The sequence below is a fragment of the Camellia sinensis genome, chromosome 1, assembly GCF_055761805.1.
Source record: "Camellia sinensis isolate YWXY chromosome 1, ASM5576180v1, whole genome shotgun sequence".
In the NCBI taxonomy this organism is placed as follows: Eukaryota; Viridiplantae; Streptophyta; class Magnoliopsida; order Ericales; family Theaceae; genus Camellia; species Camellia sinensis.
In genome coordinates this window covers 48,555,026-48,571,904 of record NC_138961.1, presented here as the reverse complement: position 1 = coordinate 48,571,904, position 16,879 = coordinate 48,555,026, and the positions used below count along the sequence as shown (strand labels likewise).

The 16,879-nt window shown below is 39.9% G+C and overlaps 1 protein-coding gene across 7 annotated transcripts in view; it reads right to left on the bottom strand.

Annotated features, from left to right (window-relative positions):
* The window catches only part of LOC114262470 (peptidyl-prolyl cis-trans isomerase CYP65-like), a 49,030-nt gene extending 32,368 nt beyond the window's left edge, over positions 1 to 16,662 (bottom strand). For all 7 annotated transcript variants that reach the window (XR_014334374.1, XR_014334386.1, XR_014334392.1 and 4 more), the window contains exon 1: positions 16,396 to 16,662. Coding sequence is in view for 2 of the 7 variants with exons in the window: in XM_082876988.1 (XP_082733114.1) it covers positions 16,396 to 16,644 (249 nt within the window). In the remaining 5 variants the exon portion in view is untranslated. The remainder of the gene's footprint in view (positions 1 to 16,395) is intronic.
* Positions 16,663 to 16,879: the final 217 nt, after the last annotated feature.

The following is a 16,879-nucleotide window of genomic DNA, read 5'->3' as shown; positions in this document are numbered from 1 at the left end:
CAATGGCTATCACACGATACAACCAACACCCAGATATTTTTCTTACCATGACTGCAAATCCCACTTGGCCAGAAATTACTTTAGCATTATTACCATATCAAAAACCTATTGATCGTCCTGATTTAATTGCCCATGTTTTTAAGTTGAAGAGAAAATGTTTGATGAAGGAGATAGAAACAAATAAAGTGTTTGGAAATAAAGTTGCACATGTTTTTACAATTGAATTTCAAAAACGAGGCCTCCCTCATATGCATGCACTTTTATTTCTCAAGAGTCCAGACAAAATTCGGACATGTGCTCAAGTAGACAAATTGGTCTGTGCAGAATTTCCAGACCCAAAAGATGATCCTATGCTTTTTGAAACTATCAAATGTTGTATGGTACATGGACCATGTGGTGCTCGAAATCCGCAAGCACCATGTGTGGAAAATGGTAGATGCACTAAGAGATACCCTCGAGCTTTCACAGAAACAACAACTATGGATCAAGATGGATACCCTATCTATCGTCGTCGCAATAATGGTCAAGTACATACTGTGAGAGGGCAAGAAGTCGATAACAGGGATGTCGTACCATACAATGCATATCTTTCAAAACTTTTCAACTGTCATATAAATGTGGAAGTTTGTGCCGGAATGAGATGTGTCAAGTATATACATAAGTACATTTATAAGGGTTATGATCGTACAACGATGGTGTTAGGAATGATAAATGAGATTCAACAATATCTCGATGCAAGGTATATTGGACCTCCAGAAGCTGCTTGGCGAATATTTGGTCATCCTTTGCATGCAGAGATGCCAACAGTTGTACGATTGACACTTCATTTACCTGGAATGCATCGTGTTGTTTTTAACCCAGAAGAGTCATTACAAACGATTCAATCTAGAGCTGGTCAACAAATGTCAACTCTTACTGGCTTCTTTGCATATTGTGCTACCAGTGAAGATGAATGTCCATTCACTTATCAAGAATTTCCACAACATTTTGTTTGGCTCAAGTCAGAAAAGAGATGGAAATCAAGAGAAAGGGGATATGCAATTGGTAGAATGTACTTTGCTAGCCCTAATTGTGGCGAAAGATTTTATCTACGTTTGTTACTAACCGTTGTCAAAGGACCAAAGTCGTTTCAGTCTTTACGCACGGTCGATAATGATGTGCATGATACATTTAAATTAGCATGTGTTGCAATGGGGCTTTTAGAAGATTGTAACGCCCTCAAAATAATAACATTAACCCATCCGATAAGACAAGCATTTACATATAGACTAACCACATACCTTTATTTCATTGAGTTTCACTACATAAGTATTACATGTTAACATCAAAACAAAATGCCCTACGGGCTTACAGCTTTCCAAGTTAACACTTGGTTACAACAAAAGAGTACTAACTCGTTTACACATTAAGCCCTAGGCTTGAAGTTACATGTAATACATCAAAAGTAAAACAACTACGCTATGTCCGCCTCTAGCCTCCCAAGCTATGTCCTTGGAGGTGGCATGCTTCCTGTACCTGAAAATGATATTCCCATATAGGGTGAGCCACAGCCCAGTAGAAATACACTAAACCAACCATGGACAATGACTAAAACATTAGCAATTGATAGTTGGTCAACGCTGATACAATCACATAAATTACATATTTATGTCAACGACTTACAAGTCCCAATTACTTTTCATTTTCCCTTTTTCAACAGATAAGCATGCTAGCTCTATCATCATTTCCACAGATATGTATAAAAACTATATCTCACATTCAGATAAGCATACAAGCTGTATCCACACTCTACAACAGATATGTATATCAACAATATCCACAGATAAGCATACAAGCTATATCCACATTCTACAACAGATATGTATATCAACAATATCCACAGATAAGCATACAAGCTATATCCACACTTCACAAAGATAAGCATATGAGCTCTATCTTCACTTCTCTAGACAAGCATATGAGCTCTGTCTACGGAGTTCATCCCCTATCTCCACCCAATACCTATCCGGTTTAGAGGTACATCCCCTATCTTCCCCTAAACCGCGGAGTACATCCCCTATCTCCTCCTCTACACATAACGTATATAAACACATTGGTTCTATATACAATCACACAATACACACAATTGATGTATTCTATCAACCGTCAAGTTCCATGACACATTCCATTGATTAGTTTCCGTTTACCTAATCATCATGCATTGTCTACAACAATCTCGACTATCCTCCACCGATAGCCCAAAGCAGTTATTTCTAAAACAGAAAATAAATGCACAAATGGATATTCAATCAACATTTCATTTCCTCATTTCTCACCAATTAATTATCCCAATTAATTAAACAATGTAATTAGGCCATTTTCCATAATTACCATTTCAATCCTTAGGTCCCATTTTCATCAATGATTTAACATTCATTCCATTTCTCTATGCCAAACATGCATCTAGGTTTATTATGAATAAAACCCCAACTTTTGTAAAATTACACAAAAGCCCCAAACTTTCACAAAATTACCAAACCAAGCCCAACATCTCAAAATACCAAAATTTAAAGACAAAACCCATAGAGAGGAGTAGGTTATCCCTACCTCAAATTCGGAGCTCCAAGGGAGAAGACTACAAAACCCAACGTGCTCCAAAACCCGTGATTTTCAGATTAAAATGTAGCCCTCGACGATCAACAACCTTTTTGTAAAGGCCAAAGGTGAGTAAATCACTCCTACTAGATCAAAACCTAGAGAGAAGGTAGAGTCTAGAGTGAGAGACTCAACAATGGTGTTTTTGGAAAAGTAAGAGAGAGAAGAGAAAGTGAAAAAGTGATTTGGAAAGTCACAAATTCGGGACTTTAACCCAGGTCTCCGCTCGAGCGTAAAACACCCCGCTCGAGCGGCCACTCACAGACTTCCGCTCGAGCGGCCAACCTCCCGCTCGAGCGCAAAATGCACTCGCCCAGCACTTTTGCAGAACCAGGCCTACGCTCGAGCTCCCAACACTGCACAACAAGATACTGGATGGATGTATTCCCCGCTCGAGCGCCAACACCTCCGCTCGAGCGGACAGGCCAAAAATCTGGGCAACTAGTTTTGGTTTCTAACTCAACCAACCTGTAACCAACCCGCCCAACACATCCTATAACTCAAATACAAAGTAAGAAAGGATGTAAACAAGATAATAAACAACTACCAACATCCACGGACACATGTCCGGATCACGGTATAACAAGGGTAAACCCGGGATCGCTATAACCCCCCCTTAAAGAATTTCGCCCCCGAAATTAAGCACAAGTTGCAAAACAAGCTTTCCTCCATTTTAAACAGTGTTACACTTGAACAGTCAACAATTCGACCCATTACCGGTCATCCCATCCCTTAAATAAGAGACAAATCACAATATGTAAACAACATATGTACTTTCAACATGCATCAACATTATGCACTATCCTTCCAATTTCAACAATATATTCAACAGATATAATGTTACATTCAACTTCCATATGAGGCAAGTTCCAAAACATACTTTCAATAAACCAAACATTTTCAATGTTTCACAACTTAAGACATATATAAAAGCTCTTAAGTTCAACAAAACGGAAAATTTAAATACAAGATCACACATCAACAAACAAGTCCGGATATTTCTCACGGACTTCCAACTCACGTTCCCAAGTGGCTTCCTCCACTCCGTGATGTTTCCACAAGACTTTCACCAAAGGAATGGTCTTGCCACGCAGGACCTGATCCTGCCTATCCAAGACCCGAACCGGTCTCTCCTCATACGAGGCATCCTCATCTACCTCTAAATCAGTCCAATCCAACACATGTGATGGATCTGGCTCATACTTCCGAAGCATACTCACATGAAACACGTCATGCACTCCGGACAACTGCGGCGGTAAGGCTAACCGATAAGCAACCTCACCAATCCTCTCAAGGATCTCAAAAGGACCAATAAACCGAGGGGATAACTTCCCACTCTTCCCAAACCTCATCAGACCTCGCCTAGGTGATATCTTCAGAAAGATATGATCACCGACCTCAAACGCCAAAGGCCTCCTCCTACGGTCGGCATAACTCTTTTGTCGACTCTGGGCTGTAACAAGCCTCTTATGGATAAGCTCAACTTTTTCCGTCGTCTCCCTAACCAACTCCGGACCCAACAAAGGTGCATCACCCACCTCGGCCCAACACACTGGAGACCTGCACGGTCGGCCATACAAGGCCTCAAACGGTGCCATACCAATGCTAGACTGAAAACTGTTGTTGTAGGCAAACTCTACCAATGGCAAGTGCCTCTCCCACGTCCCACTGAAATCCAGGACACAACCCCGAAGCATATCCTCGAGGATCTGAATAGTACGCTCGGACTGCCCGTCAGTCTGAGGATGATAAGCCGTACTAAAGGTCAACTTAGTGCCCAAGGCACTCTGCAAACTCTGCCACAACCTAGCAGTAAAACGAGGATCTCTATCTGAGACGATCGTCACTGGGACCCCGTGCAATCTCACTACATCCCGAATATACAAATCGGCAAGATGATCTACCGAATCTCTCACGCGCATAGGAATAAAGTGCGCCGACTTAGTCAACCGGTCTACAACCACCCAAATAGCATCACTACCCCGCTGAGTCTTCGGAAGACCCACAACGAAGTCCATAGTGACATGCTCCCACTTCCACTCGGCAATAGGCAAGGGTTGCAACAAACCCGCTGGCCTCTGATGCTCGGCCTTCACTTGCTGGCAAGTAAGGCACTTCGATACGAAAACAGCCACATCTCTCTTCATACCCCGCCACCAAAACTGGCGACCCAAATCCTGATACATCTTAGTACCTCCCGGATGCACCGTAAGGCGCGAATGATGAAACTCTCGAAGTACTTCCTCTCGGCAAGCCTCTGGTACAAACAAACGGTCTCGGTATCTCACACTCAGGTCAGGATACACCGTCAAACCCTTCTCAACTTTCCCACTGGAGATCTTCTCTCGGAGGGATTCTACCTCAAGGTCACCTCTCTGTGCCTCTAACACTCTAGTCACAAGTGTAGGCTGCACCACAACAGAAAACAAGGCCGCAGCCTCAACAGATTCGCCCAGTAGCAAATCAAACTCGCCAAGTGCTCCCAACATCACCCATTCCCGGATGGCTATACAAGCTACATCACTAATGGTTTTCCTACTAAGGGCATCGGCCACAACATTGGCCTTTCCCGGATAATAATGCAACTCAAAATCATAATCCTCGATGAACTCCATCCATCTCCTCTGCCTCAGATTCAAGTCTCTCTGTGTAAACAGATACTTCAAACTCTTGTGATCCGAGAATACCTCGAACCTCTCACCATAAAGGTAGTGCCTCCAGATTTTCAAGGCAAAAATCACAGCTGCTAACTCTAGGTCGTGTGTGGGGTAATTCTTCTCGTGTATTTTCAACTGACGTGAGCCATAAGCTACCACTTTTCCCTCTTGCATCAACACACAACCCAAACCCTCTCGTGAGGCATCACAATAAACTGCATAACCCAACCCTCTCTCCGGTATAATCAACACCGGAGCGGTGGTCAACCTAACTTTCAGCTCTTGGAACGACTTTTCACAAGTCTCACTCCACACAAACTTGACTCCCTTCTGAGTCAGTCTAGTCAACGGTGACGCTAACCTGGAGAAATCTTTCACAAACCGACGGTAATACCCAGCCAATCCCAGAAAACTGCGGATCTCAAACACACTCTTAGGCTGTGCCCAATCTTGCACTGCCTCAACCTTGGATGTATCAACAGACACCCCTTCCCCGGATACCACGTGGCCTAAGAATTTGACTTCCCTCAGCCAGAACTCACACTTCCCAAACTTGGCATACAGCCTATGGGCTCTAAGTAGCTCAAGCACCACTCTCAAGTGTGCCTCGTGCTCCTCCTCAGAAGACGAATAGATAAGGATGTCGTCCACAAAGACAACCACAAATCGGTCTAAGAACTCCCGGAAAATCCGGTTCATCAAGTCCATAAAGACTGCCGGTGCATTGGTAAGCCCGAATGGCATCACCAGAAACTCGTAATGGCCATACCGCGTACGGAATGCCGTCTTAGGAATATCTTCCTCCCTGACCCTCAACTGATGGTAACCCGATCTCAAGTCTATCTTAGAGAAACAACGGGAACCCTTCAACTGGTCAAACAAATCATCTATACGGGGCATAGGGTACTTATTTTTAACCGTAGCCCGATTCAACTTCCGGTAGTCTATACACAATCTCAAGGCACCATCTTTCTTTTTAACAAAGAGTGTCGGTGCTCCCCACGGTGAAACACTAGGGCGAACAAAGCCCTTATCTAGCAATTCCTGGAGCTGAACTTTCAACTCAACCAACTCTGCTGGAGCAAAACGGTAAGGTGCCATAGAAATCGGCGCCGTACCAGGCACTAAATCAATAGAGAACTCTATCTCTCGGTGAGGTGGCAAACTAACAAGATCTTCGGGAAAGACATCCGAATACTCACAAACCACCCTCGGTAATACATGCTGGGTCTCACCACGCTCACCACTCTCAAAGCTAGCAAGTAGACTACTAAGCTCACTTCGCCCTCGCGAATCATACCCCGGTGGCAAAACACTACCAACCCGGTCTCCCAAGAAATGGAACCACTCCCCGCTCAAGGTACACAATGTAACCCTCTGGCGGTAGCAATCAATAACAGCCCGGTATGACGATAACCAGTCCATACCCAAAATAACATCAAAACCCTTCATGGGCATGACAACAAACGGAAAAGGAAGCCTATAGTCGGCGACCTCTATATCACATCCTCTAACACCCTGTTTCAGAATCAACTCACCACCCAAAGGCGATACCACACAAATAGGAGATGCTAACTGTGCTAACTCCAATTCCAAAACAGATGCAAATGCAGCAGATACAAAAGAATGAGATGCACCCGTGTCTATCAACACATTAGCAACTGAGTTGCAAAACAGAAAAGTACCTCTCACTACTGATGGAGCCGGTACTAAGTCCTGCGCGGTAACAGCATACACGCGCCCCGTAGGCCCCTGGTCTACCTGCTCACCTCTCGGAGCAAAAGACTGCTGCACAGACTGGGATGACGAAGCTCCCGGATTGGCCTTCGAGGCCTGCACAGACTGAGCTGGCTGAAAACCCTGCGTCTGCCTAGAACCAGACGCTCCCGAAGTGGCACTCAACTGTGGGCAAAACCTCTTCATGTGCCCAGGTTGTCCACACTGATAACAAGTCAGGAGCTGCCCCCTGCCCAAACTCTGACTCGGCGGTCTAGCTGAAGAAGAAGCAGCTTTCTGACCCCCACCCTTCTGCGGGCAAACAGAAACCTTGTGACCCAGCTGGCCACACTTGTAACAAGTGAATTCCCCCTGACTGCCTCTCCCCGAGCCTACACTCGGCACTGGAAAGGTCGATCTAGAGACTGCACCCTGAGACTACTGAGGGTTAGAACCCCTCTGCCTCCTGCCATCACTCTGACTATCCTGGCTCCTCTTGGAGCCTCTCTGACCCTCATCCTCCTCCTGCATCATAAGCTCCATATGAGCTGCAGCATCCACTAGGTGTCTATACTCTCGAATATAAGACCCACCAATTCTCAACTTGAGGCCCCGCCTCAACTTCCGCTCAAACTCATAGCAACGGCGTTCCTCAGACGCCACCAGTTCAGGTGCAAACCTAGACAGACTGGTAAAAGTAGCCTCAAACTCGGCCACTGACAAGCCCTGCTGATTAAGCCGGCTAAACTGATCCCTCAGCTTCTCCCTAGCTGCTGCTGATAAAAACCTCTCCTGAAAAGCATTCACAAACGCCTCCCAAGTACCACCAACACGAGCTTTCTCGTATTTCCACCATTGACCCGCATCTCCCTTCAGTTGGAAGGATGCCAAGGTCACTTTCAGTGCTCCGTCCTCGATGCCAAGCATCTCAAACGTCTTCGTTGTCTGTTCGAGCCATTCATCTGCCTTAAGCGGCTCTTTAGGATCCCCGATAAACTCGTCCGGATTACACTGAAAGAACTCCCTCTTCAAGAAGGAAGGCCCTGTCTCAGCTGCCTGATTCCCAGCTCTAAGAATACCCAAAGCTCCTGCTATCTCTCTGGCCAAGGCACCCATAGCCTGCTGACCCACTGGCTCGGCCACATTGGCCTGCCCAACTCCCTCCTGCACTGCCGGAATCTCACCCTGTAACGGTACTTCCTGCCTCGCAGGTCTACCACGCCTAGCACCTCTTCCTCGTCCTGACATCCTAATAAAGGCAACACAGAACGTTAGCACATTCATAAATGTACCGAAACTAAACACTCACGTCCTAATGCATGGACAAGTGTAATTCACTCCACATAAGCACATAAACACATAAGCACTTACGAACTTCATTTCCGGATAATAATAGTCCCGAGACGTTACTAGAGTTCCGGTTAGAAACAGCGTTGATCAAGTGCTTTTCCAACAAGACTCCCAGAAACTCAAGGATCCAATCAATATCCCAGAAATTAAATCCCATACCCACATAGTCACATAAACATGTTATCAATTAAGCACATAGCATATGATACTACATCTAAGTCTCTACCAAGCGAGACAAACCCATTGTGATACTAATCACTTCCCACGTACCCAAAGTATTCGAACCCGGTACGCTCTGATACCAAGTTGTAACGCCCTCAAAATAATAACATTAACCCATCCGATAAGACAAGCATTTACATATAGACTAACCACATACCTTTATTTCATTGAGTTTCACTACATAAGTATTACATGTTAACATCAAAACAAAATGCCCTACGGGCTTACAGCTTTCCAAGTTAACACTTGGTTACAACAAAAGAGTACTAACTCGTTTACACATTAAGCCCTAGGCTTGAAGTTACATGTAATACATCAAAAGTAAAACAACTACGCTATGTCCGCCTCTAGCCTCCCAAGCTATGTCCTTGGAGGTGGCATGCTTCCTGTACCTGAAAATGATATTCCCATATAGGGTGAGCCACAGCCCAGTAGAAATACACTAAACCAACCATGGACAATGACTAAAACATTAGCAATTGATAGTTGGTCAACGCTGATACAATCACATAAATTACATATTTATGTCAACGACTTACAAGTCCCAATTACTTTTCATTTTCCCTTTTTCAACAGATAAGCATGCTAGCTCTATCATCATTTCCACAGATATGTATAAAAACTATATCTCACATTCAGATAAGCATACAAGCTGTATCCACACTCTACAACAGATATGTATATCAACAATATCCACAGATAAGCATACAAGCTATATCCACATTCTACAACAGATATGTATATCAACAATATCCACAGATAAGCATACAAGCTATATCCACACTTCATAAAGATAAGCATATGAGCTCTATCTTCACTTCTCTAGACAAGCATATGAGCTCTGTCTACGGAGTTCATCCCCTATCTCCTCCCAATACCTATCCGGTTTAGAGGTACATCCCCTATCTTCCCCTAAACCGCGGAGTACATCCCCTATCTCCTCCTCTACACATAACGTATATAAACACATTGGTTCTATATACAATCACACAATACACACAATTGATGTATTCTATCAACCGTCAAGTTCCATGACACATTCCATTGATTAGTTTCCGTTTACCTAATCATCATGCATTGTCTACAACAATCTCGACTATCCTCCACCGATAGCCCAAAGCAGTTATTTCTAAAACAGAAAATAAATGCACAAATGGATATTCAATCAACATTTCATTTCCTCATTTCTCACCAATTAATTATCCCAATTAATTAAACAATGTAATTAGGCCATTTTCCATAATTACCATTTCAATCCTTAGGTCCCATTTTCATCAATGATTTAACATTCATTCCATTTCTCTATGCCAAACATGCATCTAGGTTTATTATGAATAAAACCCCAACTTTTGTAAAATTACACAAAAGCCCCAAACTTTCACAAAATTACCAAACCAAGCCCAACATCTCAAAATACCAAAATTTAAAGACAAAACCCATAGAGAGGAGTAGGTTATCCCTACCTCAAATTCGGAGCTCCAAGGGAGAAGACTACAAAACCCAACGTGCTCCAAAACCCGTGATTTTCAGATTAAAATGTAGCCCTCGACGATCAACAACCTTTTTGTAAAGGCCAAAGGTGAGTAAATCACTCCTACTAGATCAAAACCTAGAGAGAAGGTAGAGTCTAGAGTGAGAGACTCAACAATGGTGTTTTTGGAAAAGTAAGAGAGAGAAGAGAAAGTGAAAAAGTGATTTGGAAAGTCACAAATTCGGGACTTTAACCCAGGTCTCCGCTCGAGCGTAAAACACCCCGCTCGAGCGGCCACTCACAGACTTCCGCTCGAGCGGCCAACCTCCCGCTCGAGCGCAAAATGCACTCGCCCAGCACTTTTGCAGAACCAGGCCTACGCTCGAGCTCCCAACACTGCACAACAAGATACTGGATGGATGTATTCCCCGCTCGAGCGCCAACACCTCCGCTCGAGCGGACAGGCCAAAAATCTGGGCAACTAGTTTTGGTTTCTAACTCAACCAACCTGTAACCAACCCGCCCAACACATCCTATAACTCAAATACAAAGTAAGAAAGGATGTAAACAAGATAATAAACAACTACCAACATCCACGGACACATGTCCGGATCACGGTATAACAAGGGTAAACCCGGGATCGCTATAAAGATGATGAAGAATGGATACAATGCTTGAAAGAGGCTGCAGTCATAAAAACTGGATATCAATTGAGGAGATTGTTTAGTATTATTCTCACCCAGTGTTCTCCACTAAATCCATGTGCATTATGGAATCAATTTTCAACGCATATATGTGATGATCTTGCACATAAGATTTGTACATTGTTTGTCATTTCTAAACCAACTGAGGCTCAAATTGAAGATTATGGTCTCCATCTTTTGAATAAAATGCTTCATGAATCAGGCAAAAGTTTAATTGACTTCTCACCCATGCCACAACCTACCGCAAATTGGAGTGCAGTAGTTGGTAATCGATTGATAGTTGAACATCAACAACTGCAGGGTAAGGCACAACATGAAGATCCACAAATTACTATTGATTGTCTCAATAATGGACAGCGGAATGCTTATAATACAATCACTTCTTCAGTTTTTCAAAATAAAGGAACTGTTTTCTTTCTGAATGGGGGTGCAGGAACAGGGAAAACATTTCTATACAATACGATTGCATTAAAATGTTGTAGCCTTGGGCATATCGTTGTTACTGTGGCTTCGTCTGGAATTGCATCACCGTTGTTGGTAGGAGGTCGCACTGCACATTCAACATTTTCCATTCCGTTAGATGTATTAGAAAATTCACTTTGTGGGTTTAGCAAACAATCATTACAAGCTGAGTTATTTAGAGAAACAAAACTCATAATTTGGGATGAAGTTCCTATGCAACATAGACATTGCGTTGAGGCGGTTGATCGTACATTGAGGGATATTTGTGATAGTGAAAAGCCATTTGGGGGTATTACTGTTGTTCTTGGAGGAGACTTTCGACAAATCTTACCAGTTATACCCAAAGGAGTTCGTGAGCAAATTGTGAATGCATCATTAAGACACTCTATTCTATGGAAGCATATATATATCTTGACTTTGGATTTGAATATGCGCTTGAATCATGAAGGCCATGAAAATGCTAATTTTGCAAATTTCTTGATGGAGGTAACACTACTTTAACCTGTATTATATAGATTATTTTAAATTAATAAATTATGTTTACACTTACTTTTTTATTAATTTCACTTTTTTTTAGATTGGGACCAATCCTCAAGAAATCGTTAACCTTCCATCAACAATACACAAATGTCAAGATTTGAATGAATTACTCTCTACAGTTTATCCACAATTGAATATGATAGAGACGTCAACCCCAACATTTTTAACTGAACGCACAATTCTGTCTGTGCGTAACGATGATGTTAGTGACATTAATACTACTGCGTTGAATATCTTTCCAGGGAGATTATATACTTATCTTGCAGCAGATAAAATGTCCGAAGATAATGAAATTGATCCTACCATTACAAATAGATATCCTAATGAATATTTAAATTCATTGGATCCTCCTGGGTTGCCAACTTTTAAGTTAGAGTCGAAAGTGGGTTGTCCTATAATATTGTTGAGAAACATTGCACCGAAAGATGGACTATGTAATGGTACAAGATTGATGGTTACTAGGTGCGGCACTCGCATAATTGAAGCTCAAATTTTAATTGGAGAAAAGTTTGGCAATTTGGCATTTATACCAAGGATATTTTTGACACCATCTTCTTCAGAAATGCCTTTCCAAATGACAAGACGTCAATTTCCAGTCCGATTGGCATATGCCTTGACCATTAATAAATCTCAAGGACAATCTGTGAAATTTGTTGGGGTTGATTTGCGTATACCAGTGTTTAGCCATGGGCAATTATATGTGGCATTGTCTAAATGTACATCCTTTGATCGTATAAGTATTCTCCTCCCTAAAGATAATTTGGATTCTACTACAAATATTGTTTATCCTGAAGTATTGCTATAGTATTCTATGCAGATTAAATGATGTTTTTTTAGAAGGTAACCACGTAGATTTATTTCTGTTGATTATATAACTTTTTAAAAAATTTCAATTTAATAATAATTTGAAATTTGGACTTTTGTAGGATTGGGCCGAAAAATCCATGGAGCTTAAAAGGAGAAATACGACTACCTTGCTTCGATGGGGATGTAATAAGGTAATTTCAATCTGAAAGTATTTTTACATGTATATTTCCAACAAATGTACTAATTTATATATATATATTTTTTTGTTTCCACAAATTACCAGATTATTGTGCATATTCCTCATTGGGGATATATAAAAGTAGATACAAAGACTTTTTGGAAAGTAATGTGGAGGAAGTTTGGGCAAACGCATATTTGAAGACATGTTATTGACACATCTTTTGTAAAGCATACATATTTTTGGTGTATGATAATATAATTTTTGGTGTATGACATGTTAGTGACACATCTTTTGTAAAGCATACATCTTTTGTAAAGCTTTAACCCACTTTTTGTAAAGTTTTAACCTACCCTTTTGGTGTATGACAGTATAACTTTATTTCTGCTTTTTTATTCAGTGTTTACACTTTTTTTTACTGCCTTTTATATTTTGATATGCAATATAACTTTAAATCTTATATGTTTGTTTCTTAATTTGCATTAAGATTAGGGAGAGTTGTTATTTTATTTGAGTTTTGTAGAGCGTTTAATACAAGCAAAATTGTTATAAGTTCTTTAAGAAGAAAAATATTTCAATATATTTTTTCAGTATCTTTAACAAAAAATGACACAAACTTTATAAATTTTAACATAATATGTATAAATTATAACTACATTTTAATCTTAAAATTATTTACACCGTGCCTTTAGGCACGGGCATACGCTAGTATATATATATAGTAATATATAAATTCACTAAAGGTGAAAGAGTTAAGCCTATGGTCTACTCATCGAAAGTAAGGGTGTCCACAGGTCGGTTTGAGTTGGTTTTGGAGCAAACACAACAATGAAACTACCTTTAACAGATATAGAATTTTTCAATACAACCTTGTTAACCTTATTGTCTACTCGTTGAAAGTAGGGATGTGCTCAAGTTGATTTGAGCTGATTTTGGTGCAAACTCATCAACCAAACCACCTTTAACGAAAATACAAAATGAAAAACAATATTAGTGAACATACAACTTTATTTTTTATAAATTCAAACAAACAAAAAAATTATTATTTATTCCAAATCCCAAGGCAAAATTAACAAAATAATCAAATGTAAGCTATTATTCAAAATCATATTATACAAATTAGAATACAGAATAATCAAATGAAGAAAAAAATGCAATAAAACTGAAGGGTGGTCATCATCCAATTAATTGTGATGGTGCTAAAGAGGAATTGCTTCGGCAAGTGAAAAATAATTGAGCTATTATTCAAAACATATTACACAAATTAGAATACAAAATAATTAAATTGATAAAAAAAAAGCAATAAAATTGAATATCATCCAATTAAAGGTGACGGTGCAAAAGAAATAATGCGTAGGCAAGTAGAACATAATTTTGCATATACATAATAGACAGGATGATCAATTTATACGCAAGTTAACAAATTTTAACCTGCCAATCAGCCAAACGGCTAATTTTCAACAACAACATGATTCTAATTTATTCTATAAAACCAAAACAAAAAATAAATAGCTCATTGGGCTTAGCCTGCAAGTGAACTTGGTTTCCTTTTTGCAATCAGGACCAGCCCGGCCTAATGCCCAACTTTTAAAAGAAATGCATATATTTAACTTTGATTTTACAAGATGTAAATCGCTACTAACTAGAGCACCAAACCACCACACACCACACAACAACAACAACAACAATAACATTTCAACAGCTAATTTGTTTCAACGATGGAGTTATATTATGGATCTTATTGGTTAATATAAACCAATTGTCCAAGCATAGGGTCATATGCATACACTGGTGCATAAACTCTAGGGTTAGATAATTACATTTATTAGGAACCAAAACAACAAAAACATTTAATGCATGGAAGAATGGGCAAAGTGGTGATATAATTGCTACACAATAATTCACCGAGCAATCTATGCAGATAAAAGGAACCTTCAGCAATCAATCACCAATCATGATGAAAATACAATTAGTTGAATAGTATTTCCTTATACTTCTATTCAGCACTAAAAATTGGCCAAAGGCACTGATCCATAATAAAATTAAAAAATTTCCCACATAAAAAGAAAAATAAACAAAATAATTGTAATTGCCACAATACAATTTACCGCACCTAAAAATACAAAACAAAATAATTGTAATTGCCAAAATGTAATTTACCGCACACAAGATCAAGAAATAAGTACATGTCAAAACTTACCACCTAAAACTACATGAATTATACACAACACAGAAAATTTCAAAAACAACATAGTTAGCACCTATCATACATGCTAGATTAAAGAGACGTTGAAATAAATAAAAACCAAGGTGTAAATTACAAACAAACCAGGAGGTATATGTAGATGGTGCAGTATTACTCACAACCACAAGTAAATATTAACAAAAAATAGAGATGAAAAACCATCGGGTAACAAATTCAACCACATTAGCAAAAGGTCACATCATACACATCAATCAACCAACTTGTACCTCACAACTATCTACTCAATTAAAAAAACTATTACAAACATATTAACTTTTTTCACCTCATAAAAAACTAAAAAGCCAAAAAGCAACTAAAAATGATAAGTTCCCAAATATGCACTAAAAAACATCATCAACCTAAAGCAGCACAAACAAAAACAAGAACAACGAACTGCACACACAATAGAAGTTAAGAAACCATCCAACACAACCACCATAAACCTTAAGCCTGAACTTCACAATCCAATAGCCACAGCAAGAAAATCCATTCAGGACATCCACCTATGATTCTAAAAAAAAGTAAATCGCAACTAACTAGAGCACCAAACCACACACCACAATTTATAATATGGATCTCATTGGTTAATATAAACCAATAGATCCAAGCATAGAGCCATGAACAATCCTCCTATGCTTGACATGTGAGATGTAATTTCACAAGACAAACAAACAAATAATACAATTAAGAGGTCCACATTTTTTAAAACAACGAGCAAAACACCACTAAGTTGGTTATAAACATAAAGCATGAATTTCCAAATCACAGAATGCAGCAGAAGAATGTTCCTATTTAAAGTACTCAATCCTCAATCCTCAATCCTCAATCCTCAATCCACATCACCTTCTAAAATTGAATATCATCCAATTAATGGTGATGGCGCTAAAGAAAAATTGTGCAGGTAAGTAGAACATAATTTTGCATATATATATAGACTCGTTGATCAATTCATAAACAAGTTAACAAATTTTAACCCGCCAATCAACCACACCGCTATTTTTTTACAGCATAATTCGAATTGTTCTATTAAAGCAAGGCCCAAAAATAAACAACTTGCACAACTTAGCCTGCAAGTGACTTTGGTTTCCTTTTTGCAATCAGGACGAGCCCGCCCCAATGCCCGACTTGTAAAGAAACACATTATACTTCTTGACAGTTCTTGCAAACAACAAAGTTTGATTTACACAATGTAAATCACTACTAACTAGAACACCAAACCACACACCACACACCACACACCACATAACAACAACATTTCAACTGCTAATTTGTTTCATCAATTGAGTTAGAGTGTGGATCTTATTGGTTAATATAAACCAATTGTCCAAGCATAGGGTCATATATCTATATATATATATATATACATAGATAGATAGAGAGAGAGAGAGACAGAGAGAGAGAAGGAGTACGCTGGATTTGGCGCCGCCCCACTCAGTGGCCCAATCCGTCTTTGTGATGAACATTCGATCTTTGTTGTATTGTTTCTTGCCATGTTGTTGTTCGACATATTTTGAATAAACAAAATTAGGGTTCCAGCAAGTGCTCAGGTTCAATACTGGAGACGCCGACGATGTCGAAGACTGCTTCAAATTTACACCTTGAACACCGGTACCTTGAAACATCGGTACCCGAACCACCTTCCAAAATGTAAAATCCATCGGATTTGGGCCAATATTTATCACCAAGGATCCTCTAGAGTTTTTTTTTCTTAAAGTTTCCTAAAGTGGTGTGTTGTATGGCTGAGATTTAATACTAAAAAATTGATGTGACTTGTCATTAAATCTTAATCATACAACACACCACTCTAGGAAACTTTGGAGAAAAAAAACTCTAGAGGATCCTTGCTCGATATTTATAACACTGAACGAACAGCTGGCCCTACACTAAGTTGGT